General features: G+C 41.2%; 1 protein-coding gene across 2 annotated transcripts in view; it reads right to left on the reverse strand.

Moving 5' to 3' along the window:
• Positions 1-13,624: 13,624 nt before the first annotated feature.
• Positions 13,625-19,652, reverse strand: part of WNT7B (Wnt family member 7B) — a 158,745-nt gene continuing 152,717 nt past the window's right edge. For both annotated transcript variants that reach the window (XM_063134372.1, XM_063134371.1), the window contains exons 3-4: positions 17,537-17,808; positions 13,625-14,633 (exon numbers count right to left, since the gene is read on the reverse strand). In XM_063134372.1, coding sequence (XP_062990442.1) covers positions 14,154-14,633; positions 17,537-17,808 — 752 coding nt within the window. In that variant the 3' untranslated portion in view covers positions 13,625-14,153. The remainder of the gene's footprint in view (positions 14,634-17,536; positions 17,809-19,652) is intronic.

Here is a 19,652-nt window from a genome sequence, read left to right on the forward strand (position 1 = left end):
CTTTCCCCAGGAGATGCAGTTCTGTACAGGGAGTTGGGATTCTCAGGCAATTCTATTCACAGCACCTGTTCTAAACTACCGTTGCCAGGGTTCACTGGGGGCAAGGCTTCAACTGGAACAGAAGTAATAAATATGCCAGGAGCCAGAGTGCCTTTTGGTATGTTTTAAGATTTCAGCCTTCCCCAGAGCTGTTCTCTCTGCATAAGGAACCTTTGGAACTGTGCTCCAGATGATGCAGAATATATATATATTAAATGCCACCAGTCTCCTCCACTGCAATGGCATGATTTCAGATTTGAACGCATCTGTGCATGCACAAAACCCTTAGTGGACATACTCTTAAATGATTTGATTGCAAATCGGGAGTGTATTTTAAGAGAGTGCGTTGGTGTTACTTTAGAACACACAGCCTCATAATAACTGTAGAAATGTAATTAACATTGGGCAGACAAGTCTCCGGGCTCATCTACACCAAGCAGATATTCCACTATGAAAGTGGTATATAAAAGGCAGGAACCACACTTCTGCTTTATGGTGGTATTGAAGTGCACTGACAACTGTTGGGCCCATTGACACAAACCATATACCGCTTTCATACCACTTCCATGTTGCATATCCTGCTTGGTGTAGATGTGTCATGGGCCCCAACAGTTGTCAGTGCACTTCAGTACCACTATGGCCATAGCTAGACCTAAGGTTTATCCCTGGATCGTCCAGGGATCAAACCTGTTCATCTAGGTGACACACAGGGGATCCAGTGCCCAGGCAGGGGCGAACCCTGGATGATCCCAGGATAAACTTTAGGTCTAGCTGTGGCCTATAAAGCAGTAGTGTAGATCCTGCCTTTTATATACTGCTTTCATACCGCTTTCATAGTGGAATATCCTGCTTGGTGTAGATGAGCCCATAGTCTCACTCAGACACACACAGAGTTGCTAAGCAAACAGATGGGATGTACCTAATACACGGGCCCATGGAATTGTTTATAACAGCATGGGAAACCTCTGGCTCGTGGACCAGATATGCCCACTCCCCCCCCCACTCCCCAGCAGAGAAAAGCTAGTAGAGCTTTTGCCTGCTGAACCCTGAAAAAGCTTTTGGCCACAGAATCAGGGTTTGGGCTGCACAGTTCAGGTGAGGGGCCAAGGGAGTGGGCAGTCATGCCCGCATGAATGCAGACTAATAACCAATGACAGTGCCAGCCAATTCTGGGCAGCTGCTGCCAATAATTTTAGCGATTTAGGATGCAATCCTATACATATTGAGAGAGAGAGAGAGAGAAATCCAACAATTCCCTGCATCCCCCAGTGTAGGATTTTTTTGTGTTTCAACATGCATAGGATTGCACCCTTAGTTGATTGTTTAAACAACTAACAAGGTGTTGTTGTAAGCCACTTTGAGCTATAAGTGTGGTATGCATGTTGGGTTATAAATGTCTTAAATAAATAGAATCATAGAATAGCAGAGTTGGAAGGGGCCTACAAGGCCATCGAGTCCAACCCCCTGCTCAATGCAGGAATCCACTTTAAAGCATCCCTGACAGATGGTTGTCCAGCTGCCTCTTGAAGGCCTCTAGTGTGGGAGAGCCCACAACCTCCCTAGGTAACTGGTTCCATTGTCGTACTGCTCTAACAGTCAGGAAGTTTTTCCTGATGTCCAGCTGGAATCTGGCTTCCTTTAACTTGAGCTCGTTATTCCGTGTCCTGCACTCTGGGAGGATCGAGAAGAGATCTTGGCCCTCTTCTGTGTGACAACCTTTTAAGTATTTGAAGAGTGCTATCATGTCTCCCCTCCATCTTCTCTTCTCCAGGCTAAACATGCCCAGTTCTTTCAGTCTCTCTTCATAGGGCTTTGTTTCCAGACCCCTGATCATCCTGGTTGCCCTCCTCTGAACATGCTCCAGTTTGTCTGCGTCCTTCTTGAATTGTGGAGCCCAGAACTGGATGCAATACTCTAGATGAGGCCTAACCAGAGCTGAATAGAGAGGAACCAGGACCTCACGTGATTTGGAAGCTATAGTTCTATTAATGCAGCCCAAAATAGCATTTGCCTTTCTTGCAGCCATATCGCACTGTTGGCTCATATTCAGCTTGTGATCTACAACAATTCCAAGTTCCTTCTCATTTGTAGTATTGCTGAGCCAAGTATCCCCCATCTTGTAACTGTGTATTTGGTTTCTATTTCCTAGATATAGAACTTGGCATTTATCCCTATTAAATAGTAACAGGGTAGTTAATATTGCACTGCTACTCAGTGGCGGTGGCTAGGTAGTGCATAGGGATGGGAGAGAAACTCGCATTTTAATTTAAAATGTGAATTTTAATTTAATTTCAATTTGAACTTACGTAAATTTGTACTTTTGAACCAATGCTCAAACCAAAATACAGTTACCCTTCAAAATTCATAGTTCTCAGAATTTTGCAATGGAGTTCAATGTTCCAAATTGCAGTCCATTAGAAAAAAAATGCTTTTAAATGTGTATATAAGGCAAAATAGGATACAAAAATGTATGCGTTAGGAGAAATGTAAACAAAAATGTATATGAATTTTAATGCAAACTTAACACACACACCCAAAAAACTGAATGTTCAGAAAACAAATGCAAACTGAACTTAAGACTGGGGAAAAAATGAGAAACCGAGAGAAACCAAGGTGGACAGACCGTCCCATCCCTATTCTCACATGAATTACCTCTGATGTTAGTCAGCAATGTCTTCTCCCCTTTTTACCTGCAGCAGCTTTTGTCAGCTGGCTTCCCATTATTCTTTGGTGTGGGGGGAAGCCTCTATTTTGGCTAAGTGTTCTAGAGCACTTAGTATACAGAAATTGACCTCTGCACGCACGTGCACACACACACACACAAACGCGTACATGTGTGCCCATTTTGTTAACCTACCCTTTAGATTTTGTATGTTTTAAAAGTAGATTGAGTTGCAGAGATGGCTTTATGCCAAATCAATTGGAACGCAATGTAGTGAGCAAACCTGTCTTTCTGCATTGCTGCTGCGTCTTCATTTTCTTTTATTTCTTTTTTTAGAAAAAAAAATTCATCCAGTAATTTCCACAGCAGTATTTTCTGCAATGGGCCGTTGGTCATTATGTATGTTTGAATATTGTTGAATGATAATGGCTGCTTTGGTATTCCAGTTTTTTTACTGAGAGTTATTTGCTGAGAGTTATTTTTACCTAATTTCCCTAGTAGTAATGTATTTTCTGCATATATTACACAAATGGTAAGAATTTAGAGGAGGCCTGTTTCTCTCACAGAACATTTGATTAAGATTAGTCTGTAACTTGTCATTTCTACGCCTAAAGTGGCTCCCATGTCTGTGTCATTCTCCATACCTTTCACTGGCCTCAGGGTGAGTTAAGAGCAGTTAGAGGCCCATCAGCGTTCTGAAATGCCAAGTCTTTCCAACTCAGACAGATTGCAACTCAGCACAGAATTTGCAGTGGAGGAAACCTTGCTGGCTACGTCTGTTTAGTAGGTGAAAAAAATCCCCATTTCCCATATGCACAGATGGGATCTGAGCTGGAGGTCAGTCTCCAGAAAGGGGTCCCAGTGGAGAATTGAAAGAAGACGGGCAGCAGCTGAATTACATGCTGTGGATTGTTAGAAAGGGGACTGAAAATAAAACTGCCAGTATCATAATATCTTTATGCAAGCTTATGGTGCTTCATGTGTGTACAGTTCTGGGTGCCCCGTCTCAAAAAGGCTATTGTAAAGTTGGGTGGAAAAGGTGGAGAAAGAGCAACCAAAATGATCAGGGGGTTGGAGTACCCCCACCACCACCATGAGGAAAGACTACAACATTTAGTTTTTAAAAAGATGGCTAACAGTACAATCGTATACATGTCTACTCAAAAGTCATCTCCATTAAGTTCAATAGAGCTTACTCCCAGGTAAGGGCCAAAATGGGCATGGCTAGCAGAGATGTCTTCCCCCCCCCTTTTTTTTTTAGCTTTAGAATAAGCACAGGATGCCTGATCCAGTTTTCAACCTTTACCACTGCTGTAGGCCCAATCTGGATTCCTTTTTCCCATCCCACAGCCTGCCATTTCTATTGCAAAATAGTGATGCACTTGCTTTATGGATCGCTATTTTGCAACAAAGATGTTAGACACGGGGTCCTGATCCGGAGTGGGCCTATAGCTGGGTTGAAATGGTTAAAGCCCCCTAGGCCTCACATACAAGACATGATAGATTTTTGGAATTCTTTGTCACAAGATGCAATAATGCCTACTAACTGCAGTTAGACAAATTTATGGAGGCAAGCTCTATCAAGGGCTATAACCTATGGTGGCTAATGGCACTGCCGCATTCAGAGGCTATACGCCATTAAATACCAGTTGCTGGGGAGCCACAGCAGGGAAGGGCTATGACCTTCAAGCCCTACGGAGGCACCTAATTGGCCACTGTAGGACACAGGATCCTGGAACAGATGAGCCTTTGACCCAATGGGGCTCTTTTTATATTCTCTCACTGGCTCCTGATTGGCTAGTGGAGCAAGGAGGAAGTATCAGCAGTGATGGCCATGCTGGGGATAGTTGTCTTGCTTGCCAGATGGCAAGGAGATGCTACCTTACACCGGACATTTGTTCCAGGACAGCAGTGCTGATCCCCCACTTTCTCCATGGTCCCCTTCCTCCGGCCAGTAAATAACAGCATGGATTTTCAGTAGGAGTGAGAAAGACAGGGCAGGTGGTGGGGTAATGCAGATACCAAGACCAAATTAAAATGCAATCCGTGAGACTGCCTATGGCCTTGAAATATCCAGGATCTGAAGAAGCCCCAACAGCAACAACCAGCTTGGCTGTTCTTTTCTGTTGAGTACTGATAGCACAGATGCAAAAGTGGGAGAACAACAGCTTCAAATACATCTTGTTATTAATTGTGAGGATAATAGGCTCTGAAATGAAATTACAAGCACCAAGTATTACAAGAAGTGAACATTCATATTACATGCCCGTTATTTGCAACTTTTATGAGGGAACCTAAATTTGCTTTACTATGGCCCTGTTCAGAGGACACCTTAAACCACAGCTTTAACCACAGTGAATAAGGCAAAAAGCCGTATTCACCATGGTTAAAGCCATGGTTTCAGGTGTCTTCTGAATGGGGCCTACGACTTTATTCAATCAACATGCTAAGCCAGAGTGGTTGAGCATTTTGTGCTAAACATTATGGGTTAGTGTGTCATGTGAACCACGACTTAGTGTGTCGTGTGAATTATTTCTAACCATGGTGGCTGCATAACCATGGTTTAAACATGCTCACTAATATTTTGCACTCATTCTTTATAAATGTTTACAGATTCTTTAGCTTATAACATGACCATCCAGTTTCCCTTCCATTTTTTTAGAGTACTTTCCTGGGGGTTTGGTTTTTTTAGAGTGGAGAAAATGAAATATTTGTGAAAGTGACAGAAAATATATTTTCCTATGCGTGTAATTCCACTATAGCTCATTGCCACCTAGAGGTTATGTAGCAGAAAAGCAGGAAAGGAAATGCTCTCTGTCTAGAGCTTAGATCTGTTCTCGTTGGCATCATCAGATGAGCGTTTTATTGCACACTTGTGGCTGGGCACTCACAGATTTTCACGGATCCCTCTCATTACACCATCTGTGTCCCGTGTGCCTCCCACACCTTCTAGACTTCTTAGCACAACAACAAAAAACTTATTTTTTGAGATGGAAGTTGCTGCTATCTCCTGCTGTGTGCAGGAAAAGCAGCCCAATCAAAACGGCCCACTGAATGGGCCACGTGCACGTTGTTTACGTCCTCTTTTGAAAGACGAAGTAATGAGGGACAAATGTGCAGGCAGAGAAGTGACGGTAAGCAAACACAATTTTCCCCGTGTGATGATGCTCATTAGCAGCCCTTTTTGCTACATAACCTCTAGATGAAGCTGTTCTGTAGTGGAATAACACCACTATAGAACAGGAAAATACATTTTCTTTCATTTTTGCAAATGATTCTCCATTTTCTCTGCTCTAAAAAACTGAAAGTGCTCTTAAAAACAGAAGTGACCTGAAGGGTCATGACAACATCTAAAGAACCTGTAAACAACCATGAGGAAGGAGTGATGAGCACACAGTAAATGCCTTGATGGAGAAAAGCTCAAAACCTCTGAGCAAGCTGATATCTGCTTTTCCTTCACCGTCTTGAAAATAATGTAATTATTCCTTGCTGAAAAGAAAACATTAGATAATTCTGCTTAATTTTAATAATTAAATTGAAATTACAATTGTGCCCTGTTTGGGTTGCTGTCCAGACATAGGTCCTTGGCTTCCCACCCTGAAAACATTATCAATTAAAATAACTAACAATGGATTCACATAGCTAATCTCCCCTACTAGATGGTATGGGGAGGAGTAGAGAAGTTCGCTGAGTGAAATAATTAGAGATAACAGACAGGGAAAGCTCATTAACTGGCAGAATTTCTTTCGTTCTTAGTAAAATTTAAAGACAAGCTACTTCAGCAGTTCTTGTCAGTCAGAAAGGAGCCTTCAGAATTCTGAATAGTTGGAGTGAACATAGCCATACTGGATCAGACAAAGGGTCCATCTAGTCTAGCATTCTGTTCGCAAGGGGCAACTAGCTGTTGACCAGGAACCCACAAGCAGGACATGAGAGCAATATGAGAGACCCATGTTCCCCAACAACTGCCTACTGCCTCTGATACTGGCACATAGCCATCAGGACTACTAGCCATTGATAGCCTTCTCCACCAGAAATTTTTCCAACCCCCTTTTAAAGCCATCCAAATTGGTGGCCATCACTACATCTTGTGGTAGCGAAATTCCATAGTTGGTGGAATGATTCCCTATTGGTGGCAATCCTACGCTGGCAAAGAAGTCATGTAAATGCTTAATTTTAAAAAGGGACAGGCCTACATTAGTGACTAATGACAAATCTTTTTGTTGATGGACATTTTTTTTCTTTTTTGTAAGCTTTTAAAAACATCTATAGGTGGTTTTGATCTGTGACTTTTCAGATAGTCTAAAAATTTGCCTGGAATTGTTAACATTCATCTTTGAATGTCAACGTACACAAATTTTCAGACATTCACTGTAACATATATACCTCAAGTATTGCTTTCTTTCTGTTTGTAAGTTTTAAACATTTCAACAAAGACATATAGGAGTCTGTTCTCTTGCCATTGTATTCTAAGGAGCAAGTGTCCGATACATACAAAATGATGTGTCAATGGCAGGCTTCATTTGTAAGCCATCAATCAAAAGAAGCAGAAAAACTGAATTCATGTACATGAATGAGAACTCTTGAATATGAATCTACTAGAAATAAAAGAAAATCACATCTTTAAGAAGTAAAATATGAAATGTAAAATTGTCTCGAGCAAAAAGAAAATGCGTGCTCAGGGCTGCAGGCCTGAAACTGCTTACGGGCGCTAGTTTCCTAGAGTTGAGTGAACTTCTGTGGTTTCAGCGTGGTGGCCTGGATTTGACAAAGTTAAATACAGGTTTGGATTTTTCAAGGGAGAAAAAAAATTGGAAATCTACATTTGAAGTTCCATGTGGTTTGTTCTGCATTCAAGTAAGTGTCTTATCAAATCAAATTCATGAACTCCAGTATGGAGTTGCAACATTCATCAGCAACAGAACAAAACTTTCAGCCATGCTCTTTCTTGGAAGTGCTTAAAAGGTATGTATTAACAGATACTACAGTCCCCATTAGCTATCTTGCAGTAGGGTGCTTGTGTGCTTCTCTTTGTTTGCATACGAAGCCTAGTTCATTAGCTATGTAAACCGCAGACTAAAGGATTCATGATATTTTCTGACAAAATAACGGTGCAGTAACACTGAACAACTTGCACTGACCAGGGGCAGGAGACGGCATCAGGAAGGCACAACTAGAGCCTCCATTGAAATAATGCCTAAGGAAAATGCAAAGCAAACAGAAGACTTCCTGTGATAAAACATCTGGGAAACTGCACAGAAAATCATAGAATCATAGAATAGTAGAGTTGGAAGGGGCCTACAAGGCCATTGAGTCCAACCCCCTGCTCAATGCAGGAATCCACCCTAAAGCATCCCTGGCAGATGGGTGTCCAGCTGCCTCTTGAAGGCCTCTAGTGTGGGAGAGCCCACAACCTCCCTAGGTAACTGATTCCATTGTCGTACTGCTCTAACAGGAAGTTTTTCCTGATGTCCAGCTGGAATCTGGCTTCCTTTAACTTGAGCCCGTCATTCTGTGTCCTGCACTCTGGGAGGATCGAGAAGAGATCCTGGCCCTCCTCTGTGTGACAGCCTTTTAAGTATTTGAAGAATGCTATCAAGTCTCCCCTCAATCTTCTCTTCTCTGGGCTAAACATGCCCAGTTCTTTCAGTCTCTCTTCATAGGGTTTTGTTTCCAGACCCCTGATCATCCTGAACACGCTCCAGCTTGTCTGCATCCTTCTTAAATTGTGGAGCCCAGAACTGGATGCAATACTCTAGATGAGGCCTAACCAGGGCCAAATAGAGAGGAACCAGTACCTCACATGATTTGGAAGCTATAGTTCTATTAATGCAGCCCAAAATAGCATTTGCCTTTCTTGCAGCCATATCGCACTGTTGGCTCATATTCAGCTTGCAATCTACAACAATTCCAAGTTCCTTCTCGTTTGTAGTATTGCTGAGCCAAGAATCCCCCATTTTGTAACTGTGCATTTGGTTTCTATTTCCTAGATATAGAACTTGGCATTTATCCCTATTAAATTTCATTCTGTTGTTTTCAGCCCAGCACTCCAGCCTATCAAGATCACTTTGAAGATTGTTTCTGTCTTCCAGGGTATTAACTATCCCACCCAATTTTATGTCATCTGCAAATTTGATAAGCGTTCCCTGCACCTCCTCGTCTTAGTCTTCAGCAGCATCCAAAGCAAATCTGAAGATTCCTTTGCAGATGAAAAGTCTGAGGAATTTGAGGGAAACCTAAAAAACAGGATGATGGTGGTTCACGGATGAAAAAGCAATGCCCCACCTTGAAAAACACCTGGGTAGCATAATAAAACCCATATACATTCATCCCAAGATGTTTGTAGATTCACATGTATTCAAGGGATGCTGTTTGTATGGTTGACTTGCTTCAGAAAGCTTCACTTATAACATGAATTCCCCATCTATAGAAGAGGTTGCCCACTGTGAGTCTCCATGACTCACTGCTCCCCATCCAACTCCCATCCAACTCCATGGGATATGTGCAGCTCTGTCCCGTCTCTATATCCAGGGTGGTTGGATCATTCAACCACTTCCAACATAACGGCACAGCAAAATTGCCCACTCTCAGAGAAGGCTGCCTGTTGGTATTTCTGCATGGGTCCCTGCTCTGATTGATATCTCTCTCTCCTCCTGAAAGTTTGCATACCATCACTCTTCACCATCACAAAGAAAGAAAGGAATCTTCAACTCTTGTTTTGCTTTTCAAAGTCTTTAATGTACAGTGTTCTGAGTTCTGTCATTGTTTATTACTGTAAACCACAGTGTGACATTGGTAGCACTCAAAGCTGAGTGTGTGTGTGTTTTCATTTGTTTTTGGTCAGAACTCTTTTGATGTGAACTAGTTTATTTTCCACAAAAAAGGCAATTTATAATCTTGTTGCCCTTTGATACAAGGTTGGCATGGTTTCAGCTTGTCTTTCAATCCAATATTCTCTCTCCCTCTTGCCCATTTTTTTGTGTGGTCAGCAGTCATTGCTTGGTACAGAAAAGCCCTTGTCTGAAACCACATCTCCATATGAGCAGGTTTGGGGACATTTTGAATTCATGTAAAATTGTCAGAAGAAACGTCAGTTTGGTGACCACCTGAAATCAAGATTGCCTCAAACCTCTGAACAGTCAGAATTTTAGAGAACATTTCATAATATGATGTGAAACCGGCCTGGAACTAAACTGATGTGTGTTTTATCCCTCCTTCCCATAAGGCCCCTGTATTCATTCAGGGGAAGCAGAAGATCTGTGTGCACATATCTTTACATTTACAGCTTGCACATGGACAAGCAGTAGGGGTGAATTAATCTGGAACATTAGGAAAGTTGCATAAGTGAGTTTGGAGGTAATGATAGATATTCCACTTCAGTGGTGTGTGTGTGTGTGTGTGTGTGTGTGTAAAACCTTCTTCAGTGTTGTTCAAAATAATTTAAAATAACTCTGCAGACATTTAAATGATAAAAAATAATATAACTTAATTGAATCCCTCAACAAATACTACTAGTATATTTACAGTATATTGTGCCACAGGACTGTGTATAGATGCATGATGCCTATTGAAAACATGTAGGGAGTATTGACGAGATGAAGGAAGCATTGTCCCACATCAATGCTCATAAATTAAAAGGGAGGCTGCAATTGTACTGAGAACTTTGCCTATCTGTGGCCATGGCTAGACCATGCCTATATCCCAGGATCGTCCCAGGATCATCCCTGTGCATCCAAATGACACACAGGGGATCCCAGGAGCAGGCAGGGACGACCCCTCCATTTGCCTGGGATAATCCTTAGGTCTAGCTAAGGCCTGTGCAATAGTGGTGTTGCCTTCAGAAGCTATCCTCATTTATTTACAAATGAATCTGATTTGCTTTTAATGGTCATATGTTTGGGAGAACATTTGGGGTATTTTAGTTTGTGGGTGCTCATATGGAAATTCATTAGAGAATTGTTGCACAAATGACACTAACATTTCCACAAATGGCAATTTTGAAAATGGAACCCAATGCTCTGCTAAGATTCAGAATCAGAATTATGATCTCTCACTTGCCAAGTTAAAAGATGAACCACAAATGAACAGAAAGAGAAGAAAAATATATTCACCACAGTTCAATTTAGCTCATTCTAGAACTGCAATGAATTTGAATTTGCTTTCCAAAATTCCCCTTAATAACTTTTTATATCAAATATTGTCCAATATTCTCTGAATCCTGAAGTGTTTACTGAATACTCAAATCTGACATCCTAAGATATTTGAATTCAGCATTTTCTATGCCTTTGATGTGTAACTATCTTTGGTAGTTGGCATGGAATGTAATGTAGTATTTCGCTGGTGACAGATTATGAGGTTTTATATTTGGCTGCTAAAACCGATCAAGAGATGCCAATAAGTCTAAAACGTTACAATTTGAATTTTTGAGGTAAAATGCAAATTCAAATTTTATATTTGAAGTTACACATTCTAAATCCATGTGGTAAATTTTGAATATTAATTTTAGCTCATACCAACAAATGTGCCTCCGAAATGAACTAGCTGGAATGACAAAATGTGAATGCTGTAACAAAATGTATTACTGTGGCTATTTCTCTCACACAGTAGCCACATGACAATGTGATATGAGTTCAAAGGCACCGATAAATATGTGAATTGATAAAAGGTTTGTTTTAGTCTCAAGGGGAATGGTTGCACCATACAAGTGACCACATATCACGAGAAGGCCGAGTGTGTTTGTGTAAAATCTCTTGGAAAGCTGGTCGTTGTTATTACCCTCTCCGGTATTACAGAAACGTTTGAGCTCTCGTCCCAAGGTATCCTGGATGTCGATGTAATCCTACCAAATGATATGGAGAATTCCACCACACGTGAGCTACCTAGTTCGTAAATGTGTGGTAGAAGGTATGCTGCATTAGTCAGTGGGTTTGCTGTGACATCCAGCCAAATGGTGTGGGGAATTTGTTTTTACCACAGATCCATACCCACTGGGGAAGCAAAGAAGTACAATTCTCCTCGCTGTTGATACACACTGCCAGTTTATCATGTGCTTACACACATGCTGAGGTAAATTAAACAGTTGGAAAGGAGTCGTCTACGTTTAGTCTTAGAGCCAGTAAAGAGGAAGACAGGGGTTTCATTTCACGTATAAAGCCAAATGTCACACTGTAAGTGCGGAGGACTTCTTTTGAGCACAGATTTACTGCATTCTAAGGCATTTTTTTCAGGAAATATATCAAGCTTGAATCCACTCAGTTGCTTATTTTTCCATTACATTAGTTCCATCCCGTTTCTGCATCAATCTGTGATTTCTCTAACCCGCCCTGCAAAAGTCCATATGAAAATGTGTACATAATCTCCATGGACATTTCTCCTAATATACACATTATTGTTCACACTTTCCCTAATGTATACATTTTTTGAAATTTCTCCTAATACAATGAATTTTTGTGTGAACCTTTCCCTAATATACACATTTTGTGTGCACTTTCCCCAATGGTACACATTTTTCATAATGCCTTTTTTCAATTTGTAAACTGCATCATAAAATTTGGGGGGAAATTGAATTTACTAAGGGCTATTTCATACCTTATGCAGTACCAAGTCTGGACTTGCCACTGTGTGCATCTAAGAGGGAGCTGCAGCCAAACTCAGCTTCTTGACAAGTGTACTAGTTGGACACGTGTTTGCAGACATGTTTGTTGCATTCATGCTTTAGTGTTTGATGCACATCTAAAAGAGTAATACATAAAAAGGTCCTTTGGAAAGAGGAAAGACAGCTTAACTCTGTCAAACTTATTAAAATTACTTGTGTCACTTAAAAGTGACTCAGGCAAACATCTCAGCTGTGTGTTAGCTTGTTCTTCTGTGCTAATGAATCATTGGCAGCTACAATGTGGACTTCAGCTACTGGTGTTTTTATTATCTTCTTGGCATGGTGTGAGTGCATTAATCTCTGATACAGGACCTGTCTAAACCTGGAAACTGTGCAATAGTAGGTGAGATACCAGCTACATTATGAGTGTGGGGATAGAGGGCACGTGGTCCTATTCCTTCACCACACAAACAGAATCTTCAGCCCAGATAAGCATCAGACAAAAGCCTAAAAGCTATAAAGTGAGATACCTTTAAACATTGCAGCCATTCTGTGGAAGCATCTTTCATATGGGTTCATCCCACTATGTGACTGTATGTAATGGTTAAAGGCCTGCAATGATGTGGGCAGGGTCAACAGAGTGGGTCTTCAGTATGAAATTGTCACCGCTGATCCTGGTCAGTGGTAATTGTATGTTGATTACATGGGTCCTTAAAACAAAAAATCACCCAGCTTGAGAATTTTGTGTCAAGTGCTAGACAATTGCCCCTGGCCACGAAGTGGCAACCCTTTTAAGTTTTACAGTCATACCATAGGAAGAATCCCAGGGCAGGGCTGTAGCATATGAAAGATATTCAAGTGATGTACAAATTTGGCTGCTTTAGCTTGTATAGATCAGTACAGAGAACGAACTGTGGCTGCTGTTCTGAATTGGTTATCTTTAGCTTGGCAAAGGAGAAGGTATGTCAGTTTCCCATGGTGAGGTTGTCCTTGATCTACCTTAGGCCATGCTTGTGGTGTACAGTAACAGAACTCTTTTTAACAATGGAGTGCCATTAAATCAGTAGCATTGAAAACATAGGGGAGAACCAAATACAAAAAATAAAAATCAGAAGTCAGAGTTCCAGTAAGCTTACATTTAGTACAGAATAAAGACATAGCTACCCGTTAGTGCTTAGAGAATTTTGTTTTGATGCTATTAAAAACATAAATAAAATAATATTTCTCTCTCTCTCTCTCTCTCAAATGTCCATTTAAAAAGTTCCAGTGTCACTGGCAGCTGTCAGAATTTTCTGACATTTGTTTTACAAATCCTTGAGGTTCCCCCACCCCCATTTTACATCTTTGTCCCACGAGCTGCCCTTTGTACCTGTTTTTTTTTCCTTTCCTTTATCAGAAATAAAAGTTTTTCAGCAACACTGATGTGATTTAAGGTTCTCTGTGAACAGTTTAATTTCTCTCCCTTTTTTTTTAATAGAAAAAAGTATTATTTGCACATTTGTATGTGCATTATAAATCTGAAAATAACCTCCTAGAGTCAGCGTCTCTGATATGTATAACTTAATCTAAGAGCAAAACTCTACAATACCCAGACTGCAGTTGGGTCAAAAACCAAAGAGAAAGTTGCTTGTGTTGAACAAAGTCACCCAATCCATCCCATTGTCCCTGTTTCCAATGTAGTCAAAGCAGCTAGCCAGCAAGTTACACATCGTGTGTGTTGTTAAGTAACAGAGAACAGACCGGTCACCCCCCCCGCCCCCCTTAAAGAAAATTAAATGTGCAAAATGATGCTGTAGTTGTTCTGTTCCACTCTAACATGTGGCGGCTGTGTCCTTTTTAAAGTTGGAACATCTGCTGTTATTTACAAGTGAACACTTCTGTCCGCTCGCTACATGTGTTGCATTTCACAAAGCAGCACCAGTGGAATTTGCAGTTACACTGCCAAACTTTGGTGTACTGGTGGGTGTTGTAGCCCCTTCCACAACACATCATGTCGCACCCATCGGCACTGGGAGAGGTACGGTTGCAGAGCCGTCCCTGTGTCCCCACGCTCCCGGTGGAAGCGTCTTCTTCGCAGTAGTTGGGTGACTTATCTATGTATACCAAATCTGTTTCCATTGGTTTCTGGTAACTTCTGATCTGCTTGATCTTCAGAAAGGTGGGTTGCCTAAGCCTGCTGGCTCGTACCACTTCCACCTGCACGGCGGCATTGTATTTTTCTTTCAAAATATATCCAATCTCTCTGAATTTGGGGAGCGTAGTCCAACAGGTCTTAGTTGTACAGGAACCAGAAACCCCATGGCATTTGCATTCCAGTTTCATTCTCTCTTCAAGCACCTGTGTACAGAAGTGGGGATAAATAATATAAGGGGGAAATAGCCGCCCATCGCTTCTTATGTAGACAGATGCTCCTTAGAACAGGTAATATTTCATCAAAGGTTGTGACAATATCATGCGTAAACATTGGGGGCATTATCTGGTCAAAGTTAAGCACCTTTTAGCTCCCACTGATTTCAGTTGGGTAACACTGTTGTGAGCTTAATTCCGTCATTAGAATCAATGTAAATTAGGAATAATTCCTTTAGCTGAATCATATTTTTGGTATGACAGAATGAACCAGCAAAATTTTAGGAATTGTTATTGATACGATTCACCTCATCTCCGCAAGAGATCTGCAAACAGCTCCCCACCCACCACCCACCTCCAAATACCAACAACCTAATTAAAATAGTGGCAAGTTTCCTTGACACTCTTGCAGGTGTTTCATTTGTTCAGGATCTTTTAAATGCACCTAGAATTGCCCTGTAGGCAATGCTATTAGCCATGTCCCAAATAATATGGTTGGCTACATTCATTCATATCTGTCAATATACAAGTTGATCATCTGGGATCCTATAGGGTTCCTTTCATATGCCAACAATCTTTGAGAAGAGAGGTGAAGTTAAGTAGGTCCATGTCAGGACCATGCCAGCAGGATTCAGCATTTGGTTAAACAGCCAAAGCAATTCCCAAGAACCGAGCAGAAGGCAAATAAACTGGAGTTCTTAAGCAAATCTGACAGTTTGTGCCAGAGATGTATGGGAGGTACATGACACTTCATAGAATAACATAAGCAAAAAAAAAGGAAGAAAGAAAGAAAAAAGGAAAGAGAAAGAAAAGAAAAGAAAATTCTGTTCCAATATATCCAATTAAATCTATTCGATCAAGAAATTTTAGTGAATTAATCCTCTGCCCTTTAACCACATAATTATATTTAATTGAATCTGCCTACTTATCAAGGGCTGGAACTCAATTCAGCTCAGGATAAGGAGTTAGACCAGAGCTACAGCAGCTTTATGGGTTCATGTGGAAATCCATTTGTCCCATGTGTCACCTGACCCCTGCTGAGCTGGGGTAAATGCAGTACCGGTCTCTGGACATTTGTAGAAGAGGCCCCGAAAAGCACACACACACCTCTCTCTTCTGGCAAACTAAAACAGTGGCATCGTGACTAAGGCCCCTGGGTCCCTCGGCTCAAGGCAGTCTTACAATAGTATCCACACTTCAATATAGATGCCTTTTGAAATATTGAGGGAACTATAACTTGCAGTTTAATAAACAACAGCTGTCACATTGTCAGAAGGAAATAATATTTTAAATATTGTCTTTCTCATTCCGAAATACGGAAGCTCTCCAGAATGACAATAGTGTCAAAAGAAATAACTGGCAGTTCCTACAATTTAAATTTGACCACATTGATCATAGATGCATTGACTAATCTACAAATTAAGCCAATTAAAGTTTCCAGCCTTGCTGATTAGTCCAGAGTCTTTGATGCCTGAGATTATGAGTAAAATTATAAATTAGAATTAGTGTTTCTGATGTTTCTGATATTTGTTCTGGATCAATCTTTTATATCTAATACTAAATAGATTTTACAAGAAGAGCAATTTCCTAAAGAAATCCTCATTTTTTGACTTGTTCTCTCAGATAAATATTAGAACCATTCTTCTTTCTCTGCATGGATTCTATCTGGCTTCATGATGGTATTTCTAAGTAAAATAACCTAAGAGCTACGGCTCCTTGATGAAATGAGGGCTGAAACAGAATGGCAGAAAACCACTTCTTCTGTATAGCGTTTCTCCTTTACAAATTACGTACTGCAAACATTACTTCAAGGAAATTTCACTTACAATTTAGATAGGAAATGGGGAAGAAATCAAAACAAAATGTTTAAAATGGTTTGTCAGTTTCAAATCAGGCATAGGGTATCAGATACAGTTTTTGGACATATTGAGAATACTATATGGATAAAATTATTAAAAACAGTAGTAACATTTTGCACATGTTAGTTTTGGCTCGTTCTCCCCTGCTTTGTGTTTTTCTTGGTGGAGATGCTCATTTTCAGACCAGATGCTGAATGTAACAAAATCCATGCTACTTTTAGCTGCCAGAACGAAAGGTAATGGACGGGCAATTGTAAGCTCCTCAGGGCAGGGCCACGTTCTTTTGCGTGTGTTACTCTATGAAGTACCATGTGCATTGATGGCACAAATAGATTAAATGTCTTCAGGCTCCTTCCTAAACCCTGTCCCAGGACTAGGGCAGGATCTACACTACTGCTTATAATGGTTTATAATGGTTATGACAACTGTTCAAGCCCAGGACACATTACATATACCGTTTTCATACCGTTTTAAAAGTGTTATATCCTGCTTGGTGTAGATCAGCCCTAGTTCTCCACAAAGGCAGTTAACCTATGCCAGGACTATGCCACTTCAGACGGCAGGTGGATTGGTTGCTCCTCTAGACTAAAACCAATCCTTTCGTATAGGAAACTAACAAATCATGAAGAAAGCTAAACTGTAAACTTCCTTTCTGACATGTTAGGCAGAAGAATGGAGGAGCATTCAGTCTTGGGGAGCCACACTTGCAGTCTAAAACTAGCCACACATTTAGTTTTTAATCGGCTTTTAATGCTTTATGTGTGTATGTTCTGTGTTTTAGAATTTTAAATTTTGTATACTTGTTTTTATCTTAATTTTTTAGAATTTCTGTAAACCGCCCAGAGAGCCCTGGCTATGGGGGCGGTATATAAGTGCAATAAATAGTAATAATAATAATAATAATAATAATAATAATAATAATACGGTGTGGCCCAGACAAGGTTCACCGCCTTGTCCCTAAGAACAAGACCCCAGGTATTGCCAGCGAAAAGGGTCCCCTTCCCGCTACTTTAGACCGTTCCTATTCTAAAATACCTTTCTTCCAGCCTCATTGTTGTGCAAGTTCATCAGCCTCCGAGCATTCTTTTTGATTTCTCTGGCATCAACAAACCTCCTGGAGAATTCGATGCCGTATCTGGTATCAGCGGAGCAGCCTCCCCACTTCCACCCTTCCTCTTGGTTGTAATAACCTTGTTTCTCTCTGTCGCAGCCACAGTTGCTGAGGTTCCCCTGGCTGCAGGCAGCCGTGACGGCATGTGCAACCCCTGCAGCCGTGATGGCGTAGGTGAAAGCAGCTTCCCTGCTTCCTGTGGGGCAGAGAAGGGGGAAAGAGAAGTCAGGCACAGGGAGGAGGGGAAGGAAGGAAGGAAGAAGGAAGCTGTACCCTTCATTGCTTTGAATCTTTACAAAATCACAACACTTTGGTGCGTAGCGTACGCTTATTCCCAAGACCCGTGGTTCCCAGTCAGCTGGTATTTTTTTACTATCCTGCTCAGTCACATGTTTCATTGTGTAAATTATACAGAGAGCTTCGGCTATTGGGTGGTATAAAAATGTAATAAATAAATAAATAAATAAATAAATTATATTGGAACCCAGCAGCAGCTCATGTTGCCATTGGGGGACACCCAACGCTCTTATCAAAGGGCATAAAGAACCAGGCATGTGGACAAGGCATTCCTAATGCCAGCTGGAAATCCTAGGAGTTGTCGGGCTTTTCTTCCTGTCTAAACATGCATAGGATTCTGCCCTAAATTACTGTTGTATTGATATTAAGGGAAAGGGAAAGGAAGCTCTCGTGCAAGCACTTGAGTCATTGCTGACTCCTAGAGGGATGCCTGCTTTCGCTGACGTTTTCTTGGCCGACTTTGTAGTGGGGTGGTTTGCCGTTGCCTTCCCCGGCCGTTATTAACTTTCCCCCAGCTAGCTGGGTACTCATTTCACTGACCTCAGGATGATGGAAGGCTGAGTCAACCTGAGCCGGCTGCCTGAGAACCAGTTTCCGCTGGGATCGAACTCAGGCCGTGGGGAGAGTTTCGGCTGCAGTAGCTGCTGCTTACCACTCTGCACCACACGAGGCTCTTATTGATATTAAAGCTAGCCTGATTTAGTAGGGTATAATTTTGTCCTGAAAATATAATAGATGATATAATATCATTGTGTAATGTTGTTGACTTACAATTTTAGAATGATAATTATGTATTATTAAGGAATGTATATGATTAAGGAATATATAAAGAAATAACTGTTTAGAACAATCTCATGTCAAAACTCCAGTACACGAGCAGACGGTCCGATCCCATCTGCAGCTCCCGTGTGCCCTGAAAAGTGGGATCCTCCAGGGTATCTTTATCTGCGAGGCAAAGGACAGTGCATACAAATTCTTTCCCACAATCCTTTCCTCAGGCCAAGTTACTTCTGATCTCAAAGTGGATGAGGAGAGGGCAAAGGGCTGGGGGGGGGGGGGGAGGGACTAGTCAAGGGTTACCCTCTTGTCCTGCTTGCTGATTCATAGGATCATAGGATCATAGAACAGTAGAGTTGGAAGGGACTTACAAGGCCATCGAGTCCACCCCCCTGCTCAATGCAGGAATCCACCCTAAAGCATCCCTGGCAGATGGTTGTCCAGCTGCCTCTTGAAGGCCTCTAGGGTGGGAGAGCCCACAACCTCCCTAGGTCATTGGTTCCATTGTCGTACTGCTCTAACAGTCAGGAAAGTTTTTCCTGATTCTTCCCTGCAAATTCCCCTCAAGCTCAGGTGAATTGTAGTTCTACAATTATTTACCAGAATAAAGAAATTTCTTGCTTGGCATTTAGATATACACTATTTATTTATGAGGAGAAAAAGACACCAGAAGCAGAAATGTCAAGCTGACTAAACCCATAGCCTGTATCTTGCTTTTGGTGAGTCACTTCTTCTGCAGTTACAAATAAATTAGTCTGGTAAATTCAGTGATGTACCCTTTATGTGTCTTTATTCAGCAAATTTCCACACAATAATTGGATGTTTTTGGTGTCCTGATTCTAAAAACATGCTTAAAATAAATGTTTTGGTATTAGCGAAAACTCTGAACGCTTTTCAAAGAACACATGTGGGGAAATTAGCTTCCCGTATCTGAACTTAACAATTGAGCCATATACTTCCAGGATG

This window comes from Elgaria multicarinata, chromosome 9, assembly GCF_023053635.1.
Source record: "Elgaria multicarinata webbii isolate HBS135686 ecotype San Diego chromosome 9, rElgMul1.1.pri, whole genome shotgun sequence".
Taxonomy (NCBI): domain Eukaryota; kingdom Metazoa; phylum Chordata; class Lepidosauria; order Squamata; family Anguidae; genus Elgaria; species Elgaria multicarinata.